At 49.3% G+C, this 27,048-nt stretch overlaps 1 protein-coding gene and 1 pseudogene across 2 annotated transcripts; one reads left to right on the forward strand and one right to left on the reverse strand.

Moving 5' to 3' along the window:
* Positions 1-575: 575 nt before the first annotated feature.
* On the reverse strand, positions 576-26,854 carry Cgn (cingulin). Of its 2 annotated transcripts, none has more exons than XM_057794109.1 (21): positions 26,750-26,854; positions 20,180-21,060; positions 19,471-19,568; positions 19,274-19,343; positions 19,078-19,173; positions 16,987-17,114; positions 15,771-15,903; positions 14,715-14,927; positions 14,205-14,353; positions 13,833-13,965; positions 10,359-10,568; positions 9,836-10,042; positions 9,023-9,280; positions 7,020-7,190; positions 5,832-5,993; positions 4,887-4,976; positions 3,640-3,723; positions 3,436-3,554; positions 3,096-3,204; positions 2,168-2,331; positions 576-1,910 (listed from the first exon to the last, which is right to left on the reverse strand). In XM_057794109.1, the coding sequence occupies exons 2-21, from the start codon at positions 21,029-21,031 to the stop codon at positions 1,769-1,771; spliced, it is 3,588 nt and encodes a 1,195-aa protein (XP_057650092.1). In that variant the 5' UTR covers positions 21,032-21,060; positions 26,750-26,854; the 3' UTR covers positions 576-1,768. The 2 variants fall into 2 exon arrangements, with proteins under 2 accessions (XP_057650092.1, XP_057650093.1); XM_057794110.1 differs by lacking the exon at positions 26,750-26,854 and adding an exon at positions 21,221-21,282.
* LOC130889433 (60S ribosomal protein L12-like) lies at positions 11,259-12,167 on the forward strand (annotated as a pseudogene).
* Positions 26,855-27,048: the final 194 nt, after the last annotated feature.

Here is a 27,048-nt window from a genome sequence, read left to right on the forward strand (position 1 = left end):
TTCCTGCCTGCCTGCTACTGCCTGCCATCATGATGGTGACACTCTTATCCTTCTAGAACCCTAAGCCCAAATAAACACTTCTCTGTCTAGGTTCCCTTGTGGTGTCTGATCACAGCAATGGAAAGTAGCTACTGCAGTGTTCCTTGCTCTTCCCAGAGGTTGTTACTTTTAAGTAGTCCATGTTTCCTAGATCCCTGATCAGTTATGAGAGACATCTAAAATAAAGTTTCATTTTAAAGTACAGTTTAAATGACTTCTTGAAATAGGGCCTGCTTAGGAGCTAAAGGTGCCTGCTGCCAAGCCTTACGACTTGAGTTCAATCCCCAGGACCCACACTGTGGAAAGGAGTCTCAAATTTATTATTTGACCTCCACAATTGTGTGCGTGCATGCATGCATGCATGTATATGTGAATGCTACAAGCACACCAAACACACACACACACACAATGTTAAAAAACAACAACAAACTTTTGAGTGAGCCCCCAAATTAGCCATGAAAATAAAGACAGGAATTTCAGTATAGATATGTCATTTAAATATTTAATTTAAAATAAACCAAGACAATCTGATTTGCAGGATTTTTTTTTAATTCATAAAATTACAAGTGATTGATGAGAACAGAACTTACTTTGGAAATAAGAGGTGAACCATCCCCATCCATTACCTTCACCCACCAGAGCTTGGCACACCCCAGAACTCAGAGGAGGAATACATTCTCCAATGCCCCTTCCCATCTCTACTGGGAGTCATCGTCTAACCCCAGGCAAAGATCTGAATCAGGAATCTCACTTCCTGAGAAAAGCAAAGATCTGTTGGTTCCCATGGAGGCTGGGGACATCTGGTCAGAGAAGCCACTAGGAGGCCATAAGGACTAGATGTTTGCTTTTAGGACCTGTGTAAAAAGTCCTCGTGGTTCCCAGACAGGGGGTGGGCGAGAAGGAAGATGGAACCCTGAGGAGAACCAGTCCCCACCATCTTACCCAGGCTTCAGAAGCCCTTCTCCTAGGGGCTGGCTGGCAGAGCAGCCTGTGGGGAATGGCAGGCTGGCCCCAGCGAGGAAAGGCTGGTCTCTGGAGAGGTATGAGTGCAGGCTTAGGAAAGGCAAGGGCAGCATCTCCATCTCACACTGCTAAGGCACTGAGAGTAAAGCAGCAAGGCTGGGATGGTAAAGACGGAAAGAGGACAGATCCCCTGGACCCAGTGGTGTGGAGAGAACAAAACTATTGCGACTGAAGAGATGCTAGGGACTACTCGTGGGCCCATGACTGTGCAAAAAATATCCGAAGTGGGTAGAGCCACACCTGCATGTCCATTACCCATAATGCTCCCTCCATTGCTCCAGAGTGGGAGGAATAAAGGTTGCAGGGATCCAGGGAGCAGAACATTGGGTATTTCCCTGAGCCATATGGTTAAATATTAAAGAAATAAAGCTTTACATACATGGCAATATCCATCCCTCCCTGTCTTCTGCAGTCCCCCTCAGTGGATATGCTGGCCATTAGTCCCGCTGTACGGGAGATGACAGAGAGGTCAGAATCTACAGGAAGGGCTCAGCAGGCCTATCCACTCTTCCAGTGGCAGGGACAAGCCCACCACCAGCTCATTGCTAATGTTTTATCACCCTTACTCTGACCCCTCCCAGTCTTAAGTCTGAATCAGGTCACCCATAGGGAAAAAAAAAATGACTCAGGCAGGCAGGACAGAGCAAAGCAGAGGAGGGATGGCTGAGATAGGTTCAAGCCCGTATGGTCCTTAACAGAGCATGCGCTAACAGGAGCTGGTCTGCAGGTTGCTCTCTGTGAGCAGGGATGCGATGGATGAGGGGTCGTAGACGCTGTCAAATTCCTCGTCAGAGCTCAGTCCCTCTTGTTTGAGGGCCGCCTCAGCAGCTGAGCGGGAAGCTTTCCGCCTGAGTCAGAGAGAGAAGGGGCAGGACTGAGACCATCACCCTTCCACACTAAGACCTAAAGCTAGCACGCGGTCCCCTCCTCACCAGGGATCTAGGGAGACAAAGGGAACGGTGGAAGCTAAGATACTGAGACCTGACTAGTCTACCTTCTATGTAGGGATAAAGAACTACATAGTTCTCCTTATCAGGCTTGGGAGGGTCCATTCCCTACCCCACATGAGCATGGTGCAGAGCAAGGTACAGAAAGATGGCCATACCAGGCTTCCTTTTCCAAGGATTTTATCCGGGCCTGGAGCTGTTCATTGATTTCATGCTGCTCCTCCAGCTCACGCTGTGCCTTCTTCCTCAGGCCGTCCAGCCGCTCAATTTCCTCTTCGGCTTCATCCACCTGCCGCTTCAAAGCCTTCACCTTCAAGCTTAGCTAAGCAAGACAGGGTATTCCCACATTAGGAAAGCTTACTCCAAGGGCTGGAACCTTCCCTGCAATGTTCTGACAATCCCCCTCACCCATGTTGTGACTTTATGTAAATCCTCCAGCCTCAGGGAATTGTTGAGAGGCAGGTTAGGGAGCTAAGGAGGCAGTTCAGCCAATAAAGGAAATAGATTGCCATGTAATCTCCCTAGGACACACTAGCCAGCCAGCCTAACCTATTTGGCAAGTTCCAGACCAGTGATAGATTTTGTTTCAAAACAGAAAAAGATGGAAGGTGGACCGATGAACAACACCCATGGTTGTCCTCCAGCCTCCACACATGTGCACATTTGTGCACATGAATACACACATACACCTACACACAAGCACAACCCAAAGGTTATTTGGGGATTCGGTGAATTCATGACATATAACCCTTAGAGAAACTAGCACACGCAATACAAAGGCTATAACTACCCTAGGCTAGACCTCTCAAACTAATCTCTGTCCTTACACAAGCAAATTCTAAATGCAGAAGACTTATGAGGACAGTGACCTTCAAGAGAGCACCTAATGTACTTCCCTGTGGCTGCGTGTCCACAGGGTGCCATGCCCTCACCCCTGCGGCTGCGTGTCCACAGGGTGCTGTGCCCTCACCCCTGCGGTTGCGTGTCCACAGGGTGCCAGGCCCTCACCCCTGTGGCTTCGTGTCCACAGAGGAGTGCCGTGCCCTCACCCCTGTGGCTGCTGTCCACAGGGTGCCGTGCCCTCACCTGGTCTTTCTGGTCGTTGACATGCTGCCGCTCGTCATCGATCTGAATAGAGAGCTCTTTAACTCTCCGTTCTAGTTTTCGATTGGTGGACTGCAGAACTGTCTTCTCTCTAAGAAAGAGCAGGAAAGTGCGGTCTCTAGCTTTGCCATCTCTAAAGAAGCCTTTACTTAGCACTGACCACCTCCAAGGACTTTCCTGTCATGAGCCTCACCAGCAGGTCGGGAGAATTCTAGGGAAGTCCCAAAGACCCAGGGGTCATTCCCATCCCAGAATTTCCACAACTCTGCTCTAGATCAGGAGCAAGGGGCGGGGAGAGGGATGACTGACAGGTTCGTATCACCTCTCCTCAGCTTGCAGCCGCTCTTGTAACAGTTGATACTGGGATTCAAGCTGAGAGAAGCTGGCACTGGGTTTCTGGAAGCCTTCAGAGCTGGCCAAGCGGGTCTTCAAGTCCTTGTTCTGAGAGAGATGGGAGATCCTGTGGTTAGCACTCCAGGTGGTCCTCTGTCTGGCGTCCTGAGTCTATCCCCAGACTTCTTCTCACCTGTCTCTCCAAGGAGATTTTGTCACACTCCAAGTCCTGCCGAGCAGACCTTTCCTGCATGAGCTCCGTCCTCAGCTGATCCACCTGTTAGAGATGAGGGAGAATTAGACTCAGGGAAGATCACAGCTAAACCTGCAAAGTAAGTCAACAGAACCAGATCCCTGGAAGACACTCTCTGAACCCCGAGTGCCTCAAATTCTCAGGCAATTAAGTACTCTCCTCCTAGAATTCCCAGCACCCTATTCTCAATGGCCTAACTAGATTAGAGAAGGCCATCATACATCATACATGAAGCTACCTGTCATTGCCCCTTCCTCATCACATTGAATTGTATCCCAGAAAATCAGTTTCCTGCAAGCAGCTCCCAAAAGGCTATTGCAGAATCTGCACTGGAGAACCTAAGATGTCTCAGGCACTGGGAATGCGGGACATTTGCAGTGGGAAGATACAGGCACCAAAAGGAGCTGATGGGAGAGGAGAGAGGCTATGCGTGCTACAAGCAGCAAACCTGCAGGGGAAGGACTGCCCAAGACCAGCAGAGTCAAATGATATCACCAGGAGCCCTGGACGCTGGATGTGGGTGCAAAGTTTACAATTAAAACACTGCTTTGAGTCTCAGAACAGATTTTGAACTTTGGACTTCTGAACAGTATCGGAACTGAAAGACTACAGGAACTTTTAAAATTGGACTGAACGTATTTTGCATTATGATATTGATAGGGTTTTTATGGAGGGGAACAGTGGGATACTATAGATTAAAGTGATGTTTGGAAGTGTGCGTGGTGGCGCACACCTTTAATCCCAGCACTCAGGAGGCAAAGGCAGGTGTATCTCTGTGAGTTTGAGGCCAGCCTGGGCTACAGAGCATGTTCCAAGGCCAGCCAGACTACATAAAGACCCTGTCTCAAAAAACAACAAAAACAAACAAAAAAGTGACATGACTGATTGGGTGTCAGGTTAAAAGAAGAGGTTTTAACTGTTCAAATAGGAGAAACAATTTAAAGAAGGCTCCCAAATCCCACAACCAGGACTCCTGAATTGAAATAGTCCTCACTAGGGTCAGCACAGCCTGGACCGCCAGGGCTTTCCGCAGACTCCAATTCTTGACTTCCTTCCACCTAAGGAAACCTGTCTGCCCCTTCCCAAAAGAGGAGAGCCTGAAGGCCTGCCTTGCCAGACCCCCCAGGTTATGAAAGGAGAGCAGAGCTATCTTTGAAAGCTGGGGTGTTACGGTGGGGAGTAGTCACCTGGTCTCGGCCACGGTTCACACGCTCTGTTAACAGTTCCACCGTGTTCTTTTCTTCATCTAACTCTGCCTCCAGCCGTGAGACTTTCTCCTGCAGCAAAAGGATAAAAGGTCAATTCTGTACCAAATTCTGGGCCCTCGAACACCAAATGCAGATCAAGACCCCCATCAAAACTTCAGTCCCACAGATTTTTCCCCTTACACATTCCAGAAACCTTCCGCTTGCTCCTGCTTGCTCAAAACCACCATGGAGCCAGCGCCCTCTGCTGACAAGGAAGGCAAACGCTAGAGAAAAACTGAAGCTCCTGTTTCCCAGCGGAGGCCAGGATGGAAACCCTCAGAAGCAGCATTCCCAGAGTGTGGGGAAATTTAGGCGGCCCAGCAGTACCATACAGAAGTAAGAGCATGGGATTCGGGTCAGCCTCCTAGGCCTGGACACCAGACCTCCCACGTTCTGGTGCGGGACCTACTCCACTGGAAAGTGACTTATCTCTGCACCTCAGGTCTCCTTATCTGTGAAATGGAGTGAGACCATCTACCTCCCAGGGAGATTCCGAGGATGAGTCTTAAGTGCCACGCCCACAATACATTATATTCTTGTTGCTATTATTCTTACACAAGCACAGCAAACTGGAGGCTACCATTCACTTAAGGGAGAAAGCCATGCTCAACTCCAGCTAGCTAGTGACAAGCAGAACTCAGGTCTAAGAGGATCAGTGCTAACACTGTCCAAACGCAAAACACGACAGAAATCCAATTTTTTTTACATGACATCTATAAATTTCTCAACATCTGCATTTAGTTCATAGCTTAAAAAAAAACCTCTTGAATTTTATTATCTACACAGAAAAAGGCTTCGGATACATTGGCTCCTTTTTCTGCTCAAAACTCACCACGCTAGCCCCAAACCGCCCTCTCTCCCCATCCAGCCTGTCTGTGCCTTTACCTCGAGGCTCTTCAGTTGTCGGGTCTTGTCATCCTGGGTGCGCTTCTTGTTCTCAGCCTCCTGCTCCAGTCCCTGCAGTCTCTGGGCCAGTAGCTCTTTGTCCAGCCGGGCTGTGTCCCGCTCAGTCTGGGCTGTCTGCAGGGCCTGCCGCAGCCTTTGCAGCTGGGTCCAAAGACAATACACAACAGCTCAGCCTAGTTGAAACGTAGGAGTAGAAGGTGGGAGCGGTCTGCCCATGGGAAGTACTCCGCCACGGACATTCTTTAGCGCCAGGCAGGGACCACAGCTTGGTGACAAAGCGCTTGCCCTGAGCTGCCAGCTCATAGTGAGAAACAATCACTTCTAGTTCACTTTCCTCATTGCCTTAAAACTCACTGCACAAATGGGAATCACTTGGGAGTTTTACTGGGGAGTAGGCACAACTGTGCCTATTTAAAGAGGTTTTAAAAACTACCAGTCTGCCAGCACTGGGGAGGCAGAAGCAGGAGTTTGAGGCCCAGCCTGGTCTGCAAGGCAAGTCCCAGGGCAGCCAGGACCGTCCTACAGAGAAACCCTATCTCAAAAAAACAGAAAATAGACAAAAACAAAAACAAAAAACTTACCAATCCTGTCAGGCATGGTAGTGCATGCCTTAAATCCTTTAGCACTTAGGAGACATAGTCAAACAGATCTCTGTGAGTGTAAGGCTAGCCATGGTGAGACCCTATCTCAAAAAAAAAAAAAAAAAAAATCCTAGGTCCCAGATTATGACCTAAGTAATAAAAAATTATATTGAGACATTAACATTTTTAAAAATCTTGGACAAGTGGTGGTGGCACACACCTTACACACCTTTAATCCCGACATTAGGGAGGCAGAAGCAGATGGATCTCTGTGAGTTTAAGGCCAGCCTGGTCTACAGAGTGAGTTCCAGGACAGTCAGAGCTATACAGAGAAACCCTGTCTTGAAAACCAAACAAACAAAAACAAAACAAAAACAAAAACAAAAGCAAAAAAAAAATTTCAAGATTTTTAAAAACCTTCCCAGGCGACTCTGATGTGCGGCATCCCCTCCTGTCTGTCCTCATGTGAACACACCCCCCTCCAGTGGTTATACCCAAGTCTGCGCCCAGCACTCCCGGCTCACAGCTTCAGTGAGGGGCAGTGACCTTCAAACCAAGGACACTTTTCCGTCACTTAGGCTCCTACCTCATCCTGAAGCCGGCTCAGCCCCCCTGAATTCTTCTCGGCCTCACTGGCCCAATCCTTGGCCTGACGCTGGGCATCAGCTACTTCCCTCCGGGCCTTTTCCTTGTAATCTTCCATCTGGGACTGGAGCTGCTGCAGGGCTAGCTTGGAGTCATCCCCAATCTGCTCCAGCTAAAATGCAGGGGAAAGTGTTTACTCACACTGCACCTCTATACCCAATGTTCTCTCCCGTGTCCAGTCACAGCACCCAGACGTCTCGTAAGAGCTTCCTCTCTGCCAGGCAGCCCTCTCCAGCTCTCCTGGTCTACACCCCTCGTATGGCGAGTATTCAAATGTCTGAACAAGGGACTGAAGAGATGCCTCAGTGGTTAAGAGCACTGCCTGCCCCTCCAGGGGACCCAGGTTCAGTTCCCAGCACCCACATGGCAGCTCACTGCTGTCTATAACTCTGGTTCCAGTTCTGTTCTCGTACAGCCAAACATGCAGGCAAAACATGAATGCACATAAAATAAAAATAAATTAAAAATTAAAAACAAAAGAAAACAAATGTCTGGATAGACCACAGCTTTATCACTTATCTCTGGTCTCATTTTCTCATCTATAAGATGGGAGAGCAGGGCTGGAGCGATGACTCAGTGGTTAGAGCACTGACTGCTCTTCCAGGACTCGGGTTCAATTCCCAGCACCCACGTGGCAGCTCACAAATGTCTGTAACTCCAAGATCTGGCACCCTCACACAGACACACATGTGGGCAAAACACCAACGCAAATGAAACAAAAGTAAATAAATTATTTTTTAAAAAAAGATGGGATAACAACAGTACCTACATTGTTAATATTGAATGTGGTTGATACTAAGTAAACCTTCAATGACCATGTTTCTGCAAACTTAAGGTGACATGGTTATAACATATACCACTAAAAAAGAAACTCTGCCTACTGAACTATGACAAGCCCTTAAGTACTATTCAGAGAAAATAAAATGTTTGTTTTTCTCAGTTGACATTGCTAGTAGTTGACCTTGCTTTGTAAAAACAAGATTGTGAGGAAGAACCTTACCAGCAGAAGTAATTTGATTTCTTTGCTTCTTCCTCTCCCCACAATTTAAACCTTTACTAATGATGACTCTTATGCTTAGGTCTTTGAGACTTCTAAAGGAAACTCCAAGAATGAAGACCCCAGGGCAAAACCACTGATATGTAAGTGGGATATCACATTGGAGCTGGGCATGGTAGCACACAACTATAGAGTTCAATGCTAGTTTTAGCTACATGCGATCTGTCTCAAAAAAAAAAAAAAAGGATGAGAGATGGCTCAGTTAAAAGTAACACTGATCTTCCAGAGGACCCGAGTTCAGTTTCTGGTGCCCACAATGGAGACTTGCCCTCTTCTGACCTCCTTGGGTACTGCACTCACATGCACACAGATAAACCTTGACATAGACACAGGTATATAAACCCAATTTTAAAATAACAGTAAGAGTCAAGTATGGTGGCACACACTCTTAATCCCAGCACTTGGGAGGCAGAGACAGGTGGATCTCTGTGGGTTCAAGGCCAGCCTGGTCCACATAGTAACTTCCAGGACAGCCAGGGTTACACAGAAAAGACCCTTTCTCAAAAAATAGAACAAGATAATAATAATAATAAAAGGTTTTTTTTATTTGGTTTTGATTTTTGGTTTTTTTTTTTTTTTTTTTTTTGGTTTTTCGAGACAGGGTTTCTCTGTGGTTTTGGAGCCTGTCCTGGAACTAGCTCTTGTAGACCAGGCTGGTCTCGAACTCACAGAGATCCGCCTGCCTCTGCCTCCCAAGTGCTGGGATTAAAGGCGTGCGCCACCACCGCCCAGCGAAGTTTTTTTTTAAAAAAAAAAAAAAAAAAAAGAGGAAGATTTGGCCCAATCCTCTCTTGAGGAAAATGAACGTCACACAACCTACCCACTTCCAGGGCTAGTTTCTGCAGGCTTAATGCCTTTTCCTACAGGTCCACACAACCTGTGTTTACCTCTTTGTTGAGTCTGTCCACAGTCTTGTTCAACAAACGCTTCTGCTCCTCCAGCTCTGCCTTGCTCTTTCGGAGGGCCTCCCGCTGCCTCCCCTCTTCCTCTAGGGCCCGGTTCAATGCTTGCTGTTCCTGCCCAAGGCGTGCCAGCCCCCGCTGGGCCTCCTCCAGCCGGACCTCCAGAGCCCGCTTGGCTGCTGCCAGGCTCCCCTCCTCCTCCTGGGCAGCATTCAAAGCCTCCTCTAGCTGCTGTTTCTCTACCTGTGAAGAGGGGGCAGGGGACAGTTGGGCTGAGAGAAGGCAAAACTTGGGCAGAAGGCATTGGAGGTAGGAGGAGGGGAAAGTGGGGAGTTTACTAATGAAAAGGTAGTGCTGGCTGTGGTGGCACAGCACACCTCTAACCCCAGAGCTTGTGAGGAGAAAGCAGGCAGACCTCTGTGAGTTCAAGGCCAGCATGGTCTACATAGTAAGTTCCAGGCTAGATGGGGCTATATAGTGAGACCCAGTCTCAAAAAACAACAAAGAGTGGGCAGTGCAAACAGGCTGGAGGAACGAGCAAAAAAAAAAAATCAAAGCACAGAACAAGCAAAGAGAAGGGAGGCAGGAGAGAAAAATACCAGTGCAAAGTCTGAAACATTCACACCAAGTCGCTCCAGGAAACAAACCCAAGCTTAACAGGTATGATGAGGGCAAAGGAGCAGCTAACGAAGGCCGCACACTGAGAAGGGAGCGCAGGGCATCTGGCACACTAAAACCAATGGCTGAGTACTGAAAAAGGCTCGACGGGAGAAGTTCAGGGGGTCCAGGAGTGCTTACCTCCAGCCGGCGCACTTTGTCCCGAAGTCGCGCCTCTGCCGCTTCCCCGCCCTCCGCCAGGCCTCGGGCCTCCTTCAGCTGCTGCTCCAGACCCAGGATGCGCCTTCGGAACTCATCGTTTTCCTCCTGGGTCTCCCGGAGTGTAGTTTCCACTGTTGCCCGACGCTGCCCCAGCACCATGGCCTCTGCCTCTGACGCCAGCTTAGCCTGCGGACAGTGGGAGAACTGGCTCAGACCGTGGGGCTCATGTGAGTAAACATGCCTATCCAGGAAAACGGGCCACCTAAGCACCCACCAGAAGCTCACAGGAGCCAGGTATGGAGGGGTAGCCCCAGCCAGGGACTCCTCATAACCCTACCCCTACGTAGATGCAGCCTCCCCTGCCATAATCTGCTATTCACCACACACGAGCCTCCAGAACAGCTCAGTACATACCCATCACAGGTAGCTTTGCAGGCTCTGGTTTCTCAGCCCTCCTGACCCCTCAGCCTCCACCTCTGAGCCCTGGGCCCACTCCCCTTGCCTTGGACGCCTCTTCACAGTCCTGCCGCAGTTGCTGCAGGGTCTTTTGTAGCTGGAAGTTCTGCTGTTCCAGGTCTCGGCCTCGATCAGCCTCGGCCCTCAGCACTGCCAGCTGCTTCTCTAATTCCTGGTCCCGCTGTCGCCCAACCACCTCCTGGCTCTGCCGCTCTGCCTGGAGCTCTTTAAGTTCCCCCTGGGTGCGTCTCAGCTCCTAAGGGAACGGAAACAGTGAGGACAGCTAAGAAAATAGGACTCTCGTACATCATGGAAAGGAGTATACATGCTAAGGCCACTTGAGAGAAGAATTCAGATTCACAAAAGCTGAGCACAGGACAAAGCAAGCTTGTTCTTAGTGACATGCACATGAAACTGACAGTTCTCACAAAAAATTTGTCATAAATGCTCATAGCATGATCAGTCACCGTGTCAAGCACAGGATTTCCTAAATTTGGAAAATGAACAAAATACACAAAATCAAGCCGGGCAATGGTGGCGCACGCCTTTAATCCCAGCACTCGGGAGGCAGAGGCAGGCGGATCTCTGTGAGTTCGAGACCAGCCTGGTCTACAGAGCTAGTTCCAGGACAGGCTCCAAAGCCACAGAGAAACCCTGTCTCGAAAAACCAAAAAAAAAAAAAAAAAAAAATACACAAAATCAAGAATAGGACATTGTACAGCCGTAAAGCTGGATAAAGCCAGACGTGGTGGTGCACACCTATAATCCAACACACAGAAGGCAGAGCCAGGAAACTCAGGAGTTTAAGGCATCCTTGCTACATAGTAAGTTCCAGACAAGCCTGGACTATGTGAGACCCTATCTCTAAAACCTAGTATCATGTAAACAAACAAAAAGATGAAGGCACTTGGTACCACACAGTTGAATCTTGAAAAAATTACACCAGATGAAAAAGATGAAAGCCAGAAATCAAAAGCTACAAGTAACAGAATTGCAATGATATGAAATATCCATCTTATACAAATCTGGAGAGAAAAGGCCATCAGGGCATGGAGAGAATGGCCGCTAAGGAGCATGGGATGCTGTAGGGGAGGTTAAAATATTCTGTAACTAGGTAATGGTAATGGCTTCGCCGTACAATGAATATACTAAAAACTGCCAAACTGTTGACTAGGAGAAATTTGGAGCCAAGTGTGGTGGTGCATTAATCCCAACAAGAGGAAAGCAGAGGCAGGCAGATCTCTGTGAGTTCAAGGCCAGCAAAGTCTACATAGTATGACCATGTGTATAAACAGAGGAATTTTATAGCACATAAGATATAACACTCTTTTCAGCTTTCAGTTCAGAAGAGGCTATGGTGCAACTTTCTTCGATCGTCCCTAATCTGGGTTTATCTGACACCAGCCACCTCCACCATACCGCAAAGTTTGACCCTAAGGAGATCAAAGTCGTGTACTTGTGGTACACCAGAAGTGAGGTCGGTGCTATATCCGCCCTGACCCCCAAGATAGGCCCCCTGGGTCTGTCTCCAAAAAAGTTGGTGATGACATTGCCAAGGAAACCAGTGACTGAAAAGGTCTGAGGATTACGGTGAAACGGACCATCCAGGACAGATAGGTCCAGACTGAGGTGGTGCCCTCTGCCCTGATCATCAAAGTCCTCAAGGAGTCATCAAGAGACAGAAAGAGGCAGAAGAACATTAAACACTTTCGACAAGATCGTCAACAGAACTTTCTGGAACTATTAAAGCAATCCTGGGTACTGCACAGTCTGTGGGCTGCAATGTGGACCCTGCCACCCTCAAGACATCATTGATGACATCAACAGTGGTGCAGTGGAATGCCCAGCTAGTTAAGAAGCAGCAAGAGAAAATATTTCAATAAAAGACCATCTGCTAATCAAAATAAAAAAATAGTAATAAAAAGATATAACACTGACAAACCATGAGGAGGAAGAATGAACTCATGACTAAAACAGAACTGGCCATCTAAAAAAAAATATACCAAAAATGTGAAAGAATAAATACTATTGCATCTTAAATTTCTTTTAAAAAGGCAGGTAAAATGTCAATTATGGTTCCCTCTAGGCACTTTTGAAATTTATAACTAGCTAGCAAGACTGACGGGCAGAGCATGCAGTACTCCAGTGTACACACTAACCAAACTCATCGCAAAGAAAAGGGTGTGTGCTGGACTTGGTTAGTCTGCTACCCTAATTCATATTTTTGTTAAATACTAGATAAAATATACCTCCTCTTTGAGGCATAATAATGAATGAGATCATCTGGAGAATTGTCAAGTGGCTATGACAGCTGATACAGCCATAGGTCTCAGACTCTCCTCGATACCTGTAACTTCACAAATGTCATGCCCAAATAATTAACTGTACTCTTTTTTGTTTGGTTTGTTGTTTGTTTTTATTTGGTTTTTGTGGAGGTGTTTTTAAATATTTACTTACTTATTTATTATGTATACAATATTCTGTCTGTGTGTATGCCTGCAGGCCATAAGAGGGCACCAGACCCCATTACAGATGGTTGTGAGCAACCATGTGGTTGCTGGGAATTGAACTCAGGATCTTTGGAAGAGCAGGCAGTGATCTTAACCTCTGAGCCATCTCTCCAGCCCCCTCTCGGGGGGGGGGGTCTTTTTGGAGGGAAGATTTGAGGCAAAGTCTCTGGAGCCCTGACTGTCATGGAACTCAATATGTAGATCAGGCTGGCCTCGAACTCATAGAGATCCACCTGCCTCTGCCTCCCCAGTGCTGGGATTAAAGGTGAGCCACCACCTGGCCTATTAACTGCTTTTCTTATCCTTCATATACTACAATACCAAGAGTATGAAACTGGGTTTAAATTTTATGACTTTCTCATGACCCTTTTATGGACCATATCCACGCATGATGAAAAAAGGACTGACTTTCTAAAGAAGATCAAAGGGAAGTGTGTGTCACCGTCCTGCCAGCAAGACTGTGGCTTGGGAAACTGGGAGATGCAATCAAACACTGGGCCCCTTAAGTTCCATGTCCAGACTCTGCTTTACCAAATAGCCTTCAGATTACACTTTGGTTTCCAAAGGTCAGCCAGCCAGGCTGACCCAGCATTCCAGCCCAGGGATTATATTTCTCAAGGTAAAGTAATAAGCAGACATTCTAACAAAACATTTGCTTCATCACGTAGTTAATGAATTCCTTCCTGGAAGAGCAGTTTTTGAAGTGCTAACCAAATTAAGGCTCTGAGCCTGCAAAAATGACCCTGGAGTTTTACAAATCCACATGATGTCTTCTAAAAGGTAGCCAGCAGCTTCTGCCTATACCCCAACCTGGCTGCTGATAGTCTTTTTCTTTAGGAAACTCTATAGCCAACGAGGAGACCAGTCCTGAAGAACTGGACAGCCAAAACTGAGCTGCTAGGATGAAGCCTGAAAACCCCACTCCTGGACACAGCCCCACTAGCCCGGGCAGAGGTGCATCAGTGAGGCAGGAGTCCTCCCGACCTGCAGTCAGGCCCAGGCCCAAGTACCTTTTTGAGCTCCTCAACCTGGTGAGTATCTCTTGCACCAGCCCGGGCCTGCTCCAAGTCCCTCTGTAAGATCTCCATCTTCTCCCCAAGTTCCTCTTCCATCTCCTCCTTCTCCATCCTCAGCTGCAGAAGTCTGAGCCCAGCAGGGTTAGAAACAAAGGGTAGAAGATCAAAGTGAGACTTCCCACATGGGGAGATGAAAAGGACAAAGGGAACAGCCCTCTGGAGGCTGCTGCCACAGGCACCACTCTCAAGGAGTAGATCTGGAAAATGCCAGCTTTGGAAAGAGTATATGGAAGAGCCTCGTAGGAGGGAAAGGCAGTGGGTAAAGAGTCAGGTTAAATGCCCCCGAGAAAAGCAGGAAGGTCTTACTCCTGCTTGGTGGCTTTCAGCTCCTCCTTGTTTTTCTGGAACATACTCTGCCAATGACCAGTCTCCTCTGAGGTCTCCTCCAGCTCCCTTTGCAGCTCCCGGACCAAGGAAGACATCTTCTGCCTCTCAGCTTCCAATGCAGCATGATCCTACGGAAGGAGGCAAATGGGCACCCAAGGTACCTTCACGTAAAGGTAGAAGAGGAAGCTGAGGCCCAGAGAGCATCACAGAGTGACAGTGTGATCCCTGGCCGTGTGATGCTAAGAAGTGACAGCCTCCCTGTGATCTGCAGGAAGCCCCCCTCCAGTATTTCCCCATGGATTTGGCCACACATCCTTACGCTATTTCTAGCCTGTAACTCCTCTCTGCTCTGGAAGGTTTCCTAACCATCTTATGTGTCCTTTAGGAAGGTTCCTAACTACAGCCATGAAAAGTTCAAAAATACACGAATAAGGCAGCCCCATTCCCTGACAGTGTCGTCCTCTCCCAGCCCCGGTTCTTGTCACATGCCTGGGTCGCATCTTGCATGCTCCGGCGAAGCTGCTCCGTGTCTCTCTGGTATTGCAGCCGGACGTGTTCCACTTCCTGGTCATGGGAGGCTACCTCCTCCTTCAGGGCCCCCTTCAGGGCTGTCAGCTCCCGTTCCCTCATCCTTAGCTGGTCCTCAACTCGTTGTTTTCCCTCTAAGACCTCTTCCAGAAGTTCCCGGGTCTCTAACAAGTCCTGGAGAAAGGGAAGGTGGAAGCTCAGGCGGGGGACCATGTTAGGATTCATTCTGTCTATTAAAAACTCAACCACGGCCGGGCGGTAGTGGTGCATGCCTTTAATCCCAGCACTCGGGAGGCAGAGGCAGGCGGATCTCTGTGAGTTCGAGACCAGCCTGGTCTACAAGAGCTAGTTCCAGGATAGGCTCCAAAACCACAGAGAAACCCTGTCTCGAAAAACCAAAAAAAAAAAAAAAGGTACATGCAGATAGAACACTGTATACAAAATAAATAAATCCTTAAAAAAAAACTTGCTCAGCGGTGGTGGTGCACATCTTTAATCCCAGCACTCGGGAGGCAGAGGCAGGTGGATCTCTGTGAGTTCGAGGCCAGCCTGGTCTACAAGAGCTAGTTCCAGGACAGACTCCAAAGCTACAGAGAAACCTTGTCTAGGAAAAACCAAACAAAAACAAAAACAAAAAACAACTCAACCACTTAGCCAAAAATACTTATGAGAGCTTGGCAGGGTGGCATACGCTTCTAACCCCAGTATCTAGAAGACGAAGGCAGAAGAATCACAAACTGAAGGCCAGAATGGACAACTTCGTAAAGTCCCACCTCCAGAAGGAAACTATACTTTGCATTAGTATAGTATTAGGTGCTTTTTGCCCTCTAAACTGCCTGGAGTCTAAGGCAGAGCTGTCATCTGGTCTCTAACCTCACACCACCTCTGAGTGTGCCTGAAAGCACACTGAAGAGCACTGGTGAACACCTGCCTGTTTTCCGCACTTCAAACAGTGGATGAGCAGACCTGGGGATGCTGAAGGGACCGAGGCTAGCACACACACACACCCCTTCCTACCTTTACGAGAATCTCCTTTGCAGGCTCAGGACTCTGGCCCTGCTTCAGCTTGATCTGTAGCTCCTTCACCTGGGTCTCCAGCCCATGCCGTAATCCTTCTTCCTGGCCCAGGAGGAGCTTCATGTTCTGAAGCCTATCAAGAGATGATGGCATTACTGGATACTATCCTCTGCAGTTGCTGGCTTACCATACATCCATCCATTTAAACTTCCTTTAAATCTCTATTTTTTGCACATTTGGTTTTGAAGGAATAGAAGGACTTTGTCAAATTGGGCAAGCATTTCACCAATAAACTACACCATGCCCCTATTCAAATCTTTTTTCCCTTTATTATATTTTTGTTTACTGTGTGTGTGTGAGGGAAACATCTGGGAGGTGGTCAACAACAACCTGCAGGAGTCATTTCTCTCTTTCCAACCTGTGTGTCCCAGGGACGAAATTCAGGTCCTCCGGTTCTGTGGTAAATACCTTTACCAGCTGAGTCATCTCCAGGCCCTTGCTCAAATCTCTTTGTTTTCTTTTTCTTTTTTTTGTTTTGGTTCTTTGAGACAGAGTTTCTCTGTGTAACAAACAGTCCTGGCTGTCCTGTAACTCACTCTGTAGACCGGGCTGGCCTTGAACTGAGAGATCCGCCTGCCTCTGTCCCCCACAGGCTGGGATTAAAGGTGTGCACCACCACTGTCCAGCTCCCCTGTCCAAATCTTAAATGAACATTTATTCCCAACTACTTCAATGAAAACTGCGACCTGCTCCTTGGTGAGCGAGTCTGCAGCACTCACCGCCGACAGGAGTTACAGTTTATGCATGCACACACTCCACTTCTCTACCCTCTGTTCCCTATCTCTGGAGCGAAGATTCTGGAGAGGAGGGCCCTGCCTGCACGGCTCACTGATGTTCCTCAGGAGCCCACACCAGGGCCTGTCACATAGACAACGTCGGTCACAGACAGAGGACATCTGCTACACTAGTGAGTAAATCCTCACAATGGCCCTGTGAGGTAGCTGATATTTTTAAGGCCATTTGACAAACTAAGAACCTCAGACAGGCATGCCCGGGAGCCCATCTCCAGATCATGCACTATCGCTATTACACAGAAAGGGAGAAAGAAAACAGTCTCTGCCCCCCTTGCATCTGCCTCCTTCAGACCCCGAGAATGGACCTCTAGGCCCAGCCCAGGCCCTGAAGCTGACCCCAGTGCTCCCCCAGCGGGACTCACTCCTTGGCGCTCTGCTGCGCCTCCCCCTTCTTCCTCTCCAGCAGCTCCTGCAGTCGGTTACACTCCTCTGCCTTCTCCTCCAGCTGCCTCTCTAGCCCAACCCTGGATGGTTCCAGCTTCTGCCGCTTCTGGGAAAGAAATGGAGAACAGGAAAAGCTTGTAGACAGATCCAGAATAGCTCCAAACGGCAGCACATGCCTGTAATCCTGACACATGGGAGGCAGAAGCAGGAAGATCACAATAAATTCAAGGCCAGCCTGAACTACACAGTGAATTCCAGGCACCTAGGGTTAGAATGAAATCTTGTCTCAAAAAAAAAAAAAAAGTCTCCTAAGTGTTCTAGTAATAATAGCCATGAGTCAGAATTACTCAGTGAAGCTGATCCCTGATTCTCAGTCCTCAGACACTGAGAAATGCTTGTTTTAGGCTGTTAAGTTTTGGAGTAATCTGTTTTGCAACAAATAAAGAGTATATTATTATCTTCACTTAGTGATCAGGGAAGGGGATTTGAATACTTGAAGAACTTAACTGAGATTAGTTACAGAGCCAACAATTACTAGAATCAAAGTTGGAATCCATTAAGTTTGATTCCACATAACCATTAATCTGCACCAATTTCTCCTTAACAAGGGGATTGCAAACCAACAGGAGCTGAGTCCTAACTATGTACAGGGCAATACTGGGAAAAGAGGAAATAGCATTTATGAAGGGGCTGGGGCGGGGGGAGGGGGCAGGGGCGTGGTAGAGTGCCTGCCTAACATACACAATCCCTGGGTTCCATCCCCAGCAAGGCATAAACTGTGCCCAGTTTATAGTGATGGACATCTGAATCCCAAATTTAGGAAGCAGGGGCAAGAGGGTTGGCTGGGTGGTGGTGTGCACGCCTTTAATCCCAGCACACAGGTGATATCTGTAAGTTCAAGGCCATCTTGGTCTACAAAGTGAGTTGCAGGATGGCCAGGGCTATATAGAGAAACCCTGTTTCAGAAAAACAAACAAAAAAATAAAACAAGAAGTTCTAGGTCATTCCTGGCTAACGTGGTGAGTTCACAGTCAGTCCTTTTGAGACCCTGTCCTCCAACCTCAAAAAGAAAAGTAAAAATAAAAAGTGCCCTTATATTTTAAAGAGAGGCAGCATCGTCTCACCCTCACTGCCACAGCAAGTCCCCTAACCGCCTCATCTTCAGATTTCTCAGAGAAGATCCTCTGACACACTTTTCTTTGCACAGTCACTGTGATGATTATGTATTTACCCAGAGCAGTATCTGCCATAAAAATTACACTCGATAAATGACATTATCATCACCATCATAAGTATGATGAGAAAAAGACTCGAGACATGTAGGATGTAAGCAGTTTTGGTTTTTTGTTTGTTTGTTTTTGCTTTTTGTGTGTAGCTTTGGAGCCTGTCCTGGAACTTGCTCTGTAGACCAGGCTGGCCTCGAACTCACAGAGATCCACCTGCCTCTGCCTCCCGAGTGCTGGGATTAAAAGCGTGCGCCACCACCGCCCAGCCTTTTCTGGTTTTGAGACATGGTTTCATGTGACCCTAGTTTGACAAATAGCCAAAGGACCCTGAACTCCTGATCCTCCTGCCTCTACATCCTCAGTGCAGGGCTTAGAAGGCAAGTCCACCACAACTGGTTGTGTTCAGTACTAGAGATTGAATCTAGGACACTTGGTGATAGAATGCAAAGTGAGCATTCTATCAGCTGAGCTACACCCCTGGACAGAGAACAATAGCAAGTTTCTCAAGCTTCCTCTGAGCAGTCAATAGCAGACCCTGGACATGTACACCAAGGGATAATGAAAAGGAAGTAGTTATATGCTCCGCCCATTAAGTTCCAGAGAATGTCAAAGGCCTTGCTGGGACTAGGATCTTGATTTATTGTATCACACAATACAGACAGGACCACTCAGAAGAGCTGGCCCAGCTGGGCATGAGTCCAGCAGAGCGAGGAAGATCTCTGTGAGTACGAGGCCCAGACAAGGATATTCATACTCAGTAAGACGCCCCTCCCCTCCAGTCTAGCTCATCCCTGGACATCACCTCCCCCGCGGTCCTTCACACCTCCCACTGCACTGCTTTACCTTCACCTCTTCATCCAGCTTCTTCTGGAGCTCCTCCACTTTTCGGGTAAGCTCACTCTGCCCTCCCAGGGCCTTCGTAGAAGCAGGAGAAACCATCTGCCAGAGGTATGGGGGAACAAGCGGGTGGGAAGTGAGCCCATATCCAGATCCCTGGAGGCCCTCAAGGTGCTAGTCCTGACCCCAAAAGGTCACTCACCCCCAGAGGCTGCATCTGCTCCAACACCAAACTGACCTTCCTCCTCACAGAGACTTCACTTTCTGAGCTTCTGCGGGACAGAAGGACGGAAGCAAGGGTGAACAGAGGGGAGGAGAGACTAGGAAAGAGACGGGAAAAGAAGCCAGAGGGACAAGAAAGGAAGTGTGCGCTCCCACTACTAGGTGAACGCCACTCACCCCTCCCTGAGGATGCCATAGATGGTGGCCTTTACATGGTCCACACTGCCTGGTGCTGCCTCCCGCTGGTCTCGGAGAAGGTCTGGAGTTGATTTGAACTGGAGGGAAAATTTAAAAAAAAAAAAAAAAAAAAGGAAAGGAAGAAGAGAGGAAGGGAGAAAAGATCAGACCAGAGTATTATGTAGTTCAAATGGAGCAAAGGTGGCAGCTGGGAGGCGAACAACACTGCTCAGGCCTGAGGAACAGCCCCCCAAAAAGTCCAAGCAGGGTAGATCTCTGCACTATTGCTGTACATCAGACTTTTCTCAGTAACCAGCTGTGACCCGTGTCACAAGTAATCTGTCATTAACGCCAACAGATGTGCTGGATTTGTAAATGCACACAGCTCTAGAAGGCACATGTCTCCCATTCAGTCCTGAGTTAAAAAGGAGAAAGACTAGCAGGGGAGCTTCCCATACCCTCCAGCCTGCACCAACGGTGCTAGACCTAGCAAATATCTGTGTGCTGATGACTGCAGAACAGCTCACTCCCCGTGCTCGCTTCCATTCTCCTTAGAATTGCACCATGAAAGTAAGCTGTGCATGTGGACATTGAGTGGATAAGATGGGGAACAAAAGGCAGACTTTCGGCGCTGTGCTATCTGAATTAGCAAAGGATTCGTGGGCAGATGCAAAGCTGGGGTTGGCAGTGGGGAGGGATGCCATCTGACCTGTACCATGGCGGGATCCTGTGCTTTCTCCCGCGGTTCCTCAAAACTCTGAAGGACCCAGTCTTGAGTCTGCCGGGACCGGCTAAAGCTGCTGAGAGGGCTCTGGCTCTGAGGCGGCTGCTTTGAACTGTCCACGTGGTTGTCATACTTTGTCCCAGGGGTCCAGTGGTTGGAGGACTGGCGGTCCCGATCCTCGCGAGTATCCCGTGAGAGCCGGCTGTCCAGACTCTGGCTCCGCTTACGCTGTTCGTGGGGAAGTGTCCGCGTGCGGCGTCCAGTGCGACCGCGGACCTGGCCCCCGGTTTGACTATCAAACTTGTTGATGAGCGAGTCCACTGAAGACAAGGGGGCAGTGTCAATGGTGTTAACCAGGGGCTTCTTTGGAGGGGTTAGCTCCAACAAGCTGGCGCTCCGATTGTTAGGACCCACCGAAGCAAGCCCTGTGAGGGAGGCTTGCGACTGGGACCGGAGCAGTCTTCCATTCCAGTGGTCCCTGGGCTCCTCATCAGATGTGCTGCTCTGAGAAGGGGCGGGAAATCCCTTGACTTGAGAGTAGGGGTTCTCAGGGAGTTCTGAATCAGAGCTCAGTGCTCCTGGGGACCCCCGGTTGTTGGACCCCTTAATTTGGACCCCGAAGGAGTCGCTGCCTTTTTCTCCACTGTTAAGCACCACAAAGGGCTGTCCAGCAATGCCCTGCACGCGCACAGCGACCCCATAGGTACTGGCTCTTGCATCCTTAGCAGGACGACGCCCAGTGCGACGAAGGGTGCCCATCTCAGTAGCACCCTCTGGCTCTGTGATAAAGCGAATTTGGACTCCATGGTCTACAGGGCCCCGAGGATCAGCCATCATGTGTGCCTGCTCCACATGTAGGAGGGGTCCTAAAATATGAAGAAAACAGTTTTAGTTGAGGAGCCTGAAGTAGAAAGCCAGTTTTAGGGAACATTGCGTTCTACAGAAAACGGTTCTCATATTTTATCTGAGCAGCAGAAATGTAGAATTCAGAGTCTATCCCCGGTTTCTGATTGCAACTTCTCCCACCTGATGCTGATACTCGCGGTCCACTTTGAAAAAGCTGGGAAGGTAGTTTGTGAATAGACAGCTTGCCTAGTATGTACAAGATTTCTCCAACATAGGAAGAAAAAAAAATAAAACAGATAACATATTTTGAGACCCAGAGATCCAACAATAATTCATTTCCTTTATGCAGTCCTGGGGATTGCGGCTTAGTACGACTTCGAAGATACAGCACATACAGCACAGATAGCCAGCGGTCTCTCCCACGCAAAGGCAGACCCCTAACCTGCCTATCTGATTCTTCCACTCCCTTGAAAAAAGCCTCCTACTGCAGAGTTTATTAAAATATACAGATGACAAAATGGGCACCCATTTCCAGGAAGACAAACTGTTACTGACAGCAGCGATTTGTCTGGGGTGAAGGTCCTGAGGGCTGGACACACAGACGGGTTTACTCTCTGGGCTTTCCCTGTGTAGCTTCCTGTCTCTTCTGAACTTGATAGCGTGTAGACTAGCGCCTATCTCAGAAAGGACTCTGGGTTGGGTTGTGACTCAGTGGTATAGCATTTCTCTAACATGTGTGAGATCTGGATTCAATCCACAACACCAAGACAGAAAAGTAAGAGGGAGGACCTAAAAATGATTTTTTTTTTTTGAGACAGTGTTTTACATGGTCCAAAGCTGCCCTCACACCCTTTACGCAGCTGAAGATGACCTTGAATTCTGATCCTTCTGTTTCCACTTGAGCACTGGTATTACAAGGGTGAGCTCCTGGGCAGTGCTGGGATGGAACGAGGGCTTTCTGTGCCAGGCCAGCATTCTACCAACAGAGCTTCACTCCCATCCTTTCAACATAGGTTTCAGTGTGCCAGCCCAAGGACCCAGAGCAGGCAGGCTGTGGGACACAGCCAGGGCTATCCAGAGGCCAACTTCCTGGTCCACACTGCCCAAGCGTAGCCTCAGTAAATGGAATGCCTTCCAGGTGTGCTCTGGTTCCTGGAACTGGGGAGGGAGGTTTTGGTCCAAGCAAATTAAACAACAAATGCAGCTTCCTCACTTCTGCTGGTCTCTACTGGAGCCCAGCACCAAGCTGGAGGGAGGAACCTCAGGTGTGCCAGACAGAAAAACAATCATACCCAATCCAACCGCCCTGTGGGGCGTTGGGCCAAGGAAACTTGGCAAGGTCCCTCTCAGAGATAGTAGACGCTCTAGGAAGCCAGAAACCAGGGCAGCTGAAGGGAGGAGATGGGAGGAGGAGCAGAATACAGGTGGGAAAGGGATGGGGAGAACCGGTCACTGAGGGCATTCTTAGCAATCCCAGACCTTCCCAAATGGAGGGAGAAACCCTTTATTGAGAACAATTCACTTTGGAAATCCTGGGGCTGTGACTGACAGGAATGCACCTCCTCCATGGCACAGCCCACACACACTTTTAACGCAGAATATTTAAGTTTGTGAGGGCAGTGGGGGAGAAGCTCTCCACCTTACTCAAGAAAAAGAAGCACCACCAGAGAAGTGGTTCTCAACCTGTGGTCGGCGAACCTTTGGGAATCAAAGGACCCTTCCACAGGGGTCACCTAAGACCGTCGGAAAACGCTGATATTTACATTATGGTTTATAGCAGTAGTAAAATTACAGTTACGAAGTAGCAATGAAAATGCTTTCATTGTCTGTTCCCACAACGTGAGGCTCTGCATTAAAGGGTCACAGCATTGAGAAGCTTGAGAACCATTGCTCTAGAGTCAGCACGTGTGAGTCTGAGACAAGAGGATTACCAGGAGTTCAAGATCAGCTTCAGCTGCACAGTGAGACTTTGCCTCAATAAAAATACATAATAAACAAGCTGATTGCCTTCTTTTTTCTCCACATGGAATAATTTTATGTTTACTTTTTTTTTTTTTTTTTTTTTTTTTTTGAGAAAGGGTCTATGTAGTCTACCTAGGCTGCTCCTGAACTTACTAAGGTTCTTTCTTTGGGAGTCTTAAGTTTCATCAATATAAGAATTTATGGACACAGAAGGAAGCTTACAAACAAGAGTTTGAGAAAAAGCAATAGGACAGGCAAACTGTCAATCACAGCATATGCCAGGAGGAGGGAAATGGAAAGAAGTTGCCAGAAGTAGAACAAGGGAAAGGCATGCATTTAAGAAAGCAGGCAGGTTTAGTAATGGAGGTCAGCACCCAACCTTACAAGGCAGACAAGCAGTTGCATGGCAGACGGGGAAGGGGCTTCAGAGGAAAAGAGAAAGCCCCGCGTGTATGGAAAAGCATGCACAAGTTTGGCGGATAGCGAAAAGAGAAAGAAATAGCAGTGCTTCTCTCGCTGGGAAAAGCAGAGTTTCTTGCAGAGATCCCATCATTTACATATATTCCCAGCAGGTTTACCTCAGTTTACCTCCACACACCTACTGAAGAGATTAGTTCCTGTCTCTTCCACTAGATCATGAGCTCCTCCAGGGCAAAGACCAAGACTCCCAGCTACCCTCCGCCTGGAACTTGGAGAATGTAAATGAATACTCTTTGAAGGCTGTGTCCTGACCAAGGCAGACTCTCCCAGCAGCAGAGAGATATGCTCGTGGATGTCTCATAGCATTCCTTGTGCCTTAGTAAGGAGACATCTTCCTGGTCTGGACTCTCTGCCCCATAGATGTACCTAAACTGCCAGCTCCCAGAAGTCACATGATTTATTCATAATGAAGTTCTGCCCTGTCAGTGTATCTGCAGATCTGGACAAGGAGCTCCCATGTAGGCACAGCAAAGTGTCCACCCCTTGGCCCAGGGTGCCAGCCAATGTAGGGGTGCTATCCAGTGCTCCCCTAGGTTCCAAAGACACACCTCCACCCTCAACTACTCTGAGTTCCAGGACATGTGGGTCAGGGGCCAGGACGGAGAGATCTTTAGGGTGGGTCAGAAAACAGAGCTCTAAATGATTCAACACGGAAAACCCGAAACCTACCCGCCTTCAGTTACAGAGGACAGTGGGGTGGGGCCAAGAGAGCAGGGCACTCCAAGACCTTGCATAAGCCCTAGGCAGGTAAACAATGATCGCGACCAACAGAAGCTCAGGGCCTGTGCTCTCACCAGATGCCTGACCCTCTTTTCCCTCTCCTGGCACATGCCCAGGGCATTTCTCACCAACTGTACTGTGGGAAAAGACCAGGCCAGAAGTTAATTCAGCGCCATCTGTCTGCCTCTGCCATCCCTGACTGAACCCAGGGAGAAGGCACGGTACACCTGTACCAGACAGCCACTTCTCCCCGAGTTACTCATTAGCCTGCCCTGCCCCAATTCCATCACCTCTGGCCCAGCCATTCGCAGCTGGCTTCCAACCAGGAGTGACAGGGTCCCTGGACTTCTGGCAGGAAGTGGGGGGTGGGGTGGTTTCGGGTGTGTGGAGGAAGGACTGATGTACACAGGGCCAGGCGATATGCTAGATGCTGAATAACAGCAGTCAGACGCGGGGGGGGGGGGGGGGGGCGGGACGGGGGACTAAAAGAACATCGATCAGAACCACCTCAGTGGTAATAAAAAAAAAAAAAAAGCAAACAAATGGTCAAAATTAAAAAGGCAAGTTCAGTGACTTATCATTGATAAGAAGGCTCCTTGTAGGCCCAAACAGAACACCCCCCCTAAGGGGACTCCAGACTAGGTCCACTAAAAAGCAGAAACCTGAGAGCCAAGCTGGAGCTGCTTGGCCAGTGGGGGTAAAAAACACAATGAAGAACTGGGCCCTTGCAAACTGGCTGGACTGGTTTGAGAGGCAAAGGGAAGGGAGGGCCTGGGAGGCTACCCTGGGAGCGGGCAAAGCAGACCAGAGTGGTTCCCCACCACAGCAGCGGGATGAGGCCAGGAGTGGAGCGCTCCCCAGCCTACCCGCCAGGGCTGAGGCTCTGGAGGCGGAGGCAGAGGTGGGGAGGGAGGAGGAGGCAGGAGTTACAGACGCACCTGGATCGTGGTGACAGGCCAGTTTACGACAGGAAGACTTTGTCTCCCTCCACCACTCCCTCTCTGGCTCCCAAACTTGCATTCCTGGTCTTGCACTTACCTTCACCAACTCCCAGGCACTTGGCTCTCCCCTCCCCTCCCAGGAGGGTAAAGGCAGGCAAGTCTGCCTGGGAACCACAGGAAGCCAGAATCCTCTTAGAATCAGGCAAATCTCTGGGCTGACAGTCCCCAGAGCCAGACCCATACTCCCAAATACCCAGGAAAGGAAGGTGCCCTGGACCATGTAGGCAGCTTGTCTACAAACATAGCGGTTGCTAATTATTTCCCAATTACAGCAACTGTCTTCAGACAGAGCATCAAAGGGGCCAAACTAAGGTTGACTCTGCCTCCACTGCCGCCTAAGGCAAGGAAATTCATGTAAGAAGCTATCTGGGGCCCAGTATATACCTCTCATGTGGCCTGGGAATTTGGAGATGGCATTCCCCTAGTCTTCTGGTCTCCTAGGGGGTTCTGCCTGTCTCTCTGCACCACTAGTGCCTACAGTGACTTATCACAGATCAGGAATCGGGACGCCTGCTAGGGTTCCAGGGAATCAAGAGGATTCTGTAATGCAGCAAGAAAATTAGCTGCACTCCCAAATCTTGCCAGTGCCCCCCAACCCAGAACTAAAGGAAGAAATATATATTCTCTGGAAAGGAAGGGTTGACATCAACCTCAGGGAAGAAGACAACTTATAGGTGGGTGTGGTGACACACGCCTGTAACCCCAGCGCAGTGTCGTGCCTGCAATCAGTTCAAGGTCAGCCTCATCAGTACAACAACTGCAAGGCCAGCATGGACTACGTGAAACCCAGTATTCAATCAATCCACGATCCACTCCCCCGAAAAAGCAAACATTTTCAGTCATTTTTGGGGTCCAGGGATTTATGCTTCTTGATGCCCCTCTCTTAGAGAAAGAACACACACAGTTCTTTCTAGAGGAAGAAGGAAAAATTCTCCCTGGCATGAATAGAAAGACAGAAACAACCTTAAATAATCTCACACCTAGCAAGGAGATGGGGGTGCCCTCATATCCCGACCTTAGCGTCTTACTGGCAACCGTTTTCACCTGTGGGCAAACGGTCAGAGAACGACCCCACATTTCAGAGCACTTCCAAAGCCAGAGGAGGGTGTCAGAGGCCAGCAAGGACTGGCGGGGCGGGGGGGTCACCCCCACACCAGCACCTGCTGATATCGCCACCGCAGTCTCTGAACCCACGCTCCTATACGACTAACCCTCTCCCGCCCCGACGCTGGTTTCCAAGAGAAATTCTGCCCCAAGGGCCAGCGCCTGACCTCCAGAGATCGTAGCGCTGAAACGCTCGATGCCCTGGGAATAACCTTACCCTCAGGTGCCCCACACCTGGCACGGTACCAGTCACTTACTTCTGGCACCGGAGCAGGGGCCAAGCTCTTAGTTCTGCCACCGCACTCTGACCGCCCCTCCTCCTAAACTCAGCACCTGTGCCCAGGAGGAGGAGGGCATCTGGCGCCTCCACCCGGCCTCTCAGGCATACTCCTGCGGGCCCACCCACCTCGCAGGTGTCCTCGCTCCCCGCAGGCTCACTCACCAGAGTCGGGCTCGGTGCTCCTGGGCTCACACACCCCGCAGGGGCTCGCGCTCCGTCAGCCCGCGCAGCACGCGCGGCTGCAGCCCAGCCCCTCCGAGATGTGAGCGCCCTCCTCTCCCCCCGCCCACCAACCTGTTACTCCCCAGGAGCTCCTCCCCCATTCGCCGTCACCTCCCGCCCCGCCTCACCCCTCCTCCTATTGGTCGGCTTCCCGCAAGGGGCGGGGCAGCCACCGCGGGAACCCAGAGCCGGGGTCCCCAGCCCGGTGGGCGGGAGGGGCGGTGGGGTCACGTGGGCTG

The sequence above is a fragment of the Chionomys nivalis genome, chromosome 18, assembly GCF_950005125.1.
Source record: "Chionomys nivalis chromosome 18, mChiNiv1.1, whole genome shotgun sequence".
In the NCBI taxonomy this organism is placed as follows: Eukaryota; Metazoa; Chordata; class Mammalia; order Rodentia; family Cricetidae; genus Chionomys; species Chionomys nivalis.

What these genes read in the sequence shown, in the direction of transcription:
- Cgn (XM_057794109.1), bottom strand. Translation starts at nt 21,031, where the DNA reads ATGATGGCTGATCCTCGGGGCCCTGTAGACCATGGAGTCCAAATTCGC. An exon ending in AGCTGGATGAAGAGGTGAAG is followed by an intron (nt 17,115 to 19,077) that starts GTAAAGCAGTGC and finishes TTTCTTTCCCAG; the next exon opens with AAGCGGCAGAAGCTGGAACC. An exon ending in AAATCTCCTTGGAGAGACAG is followed by an intron (nt 3,555 to 3,639) that starts GTGAGAAGAAGT and finishes CATCTCTCTCAG; the next exon opens with AACAAGGACTTGAAGACCCG.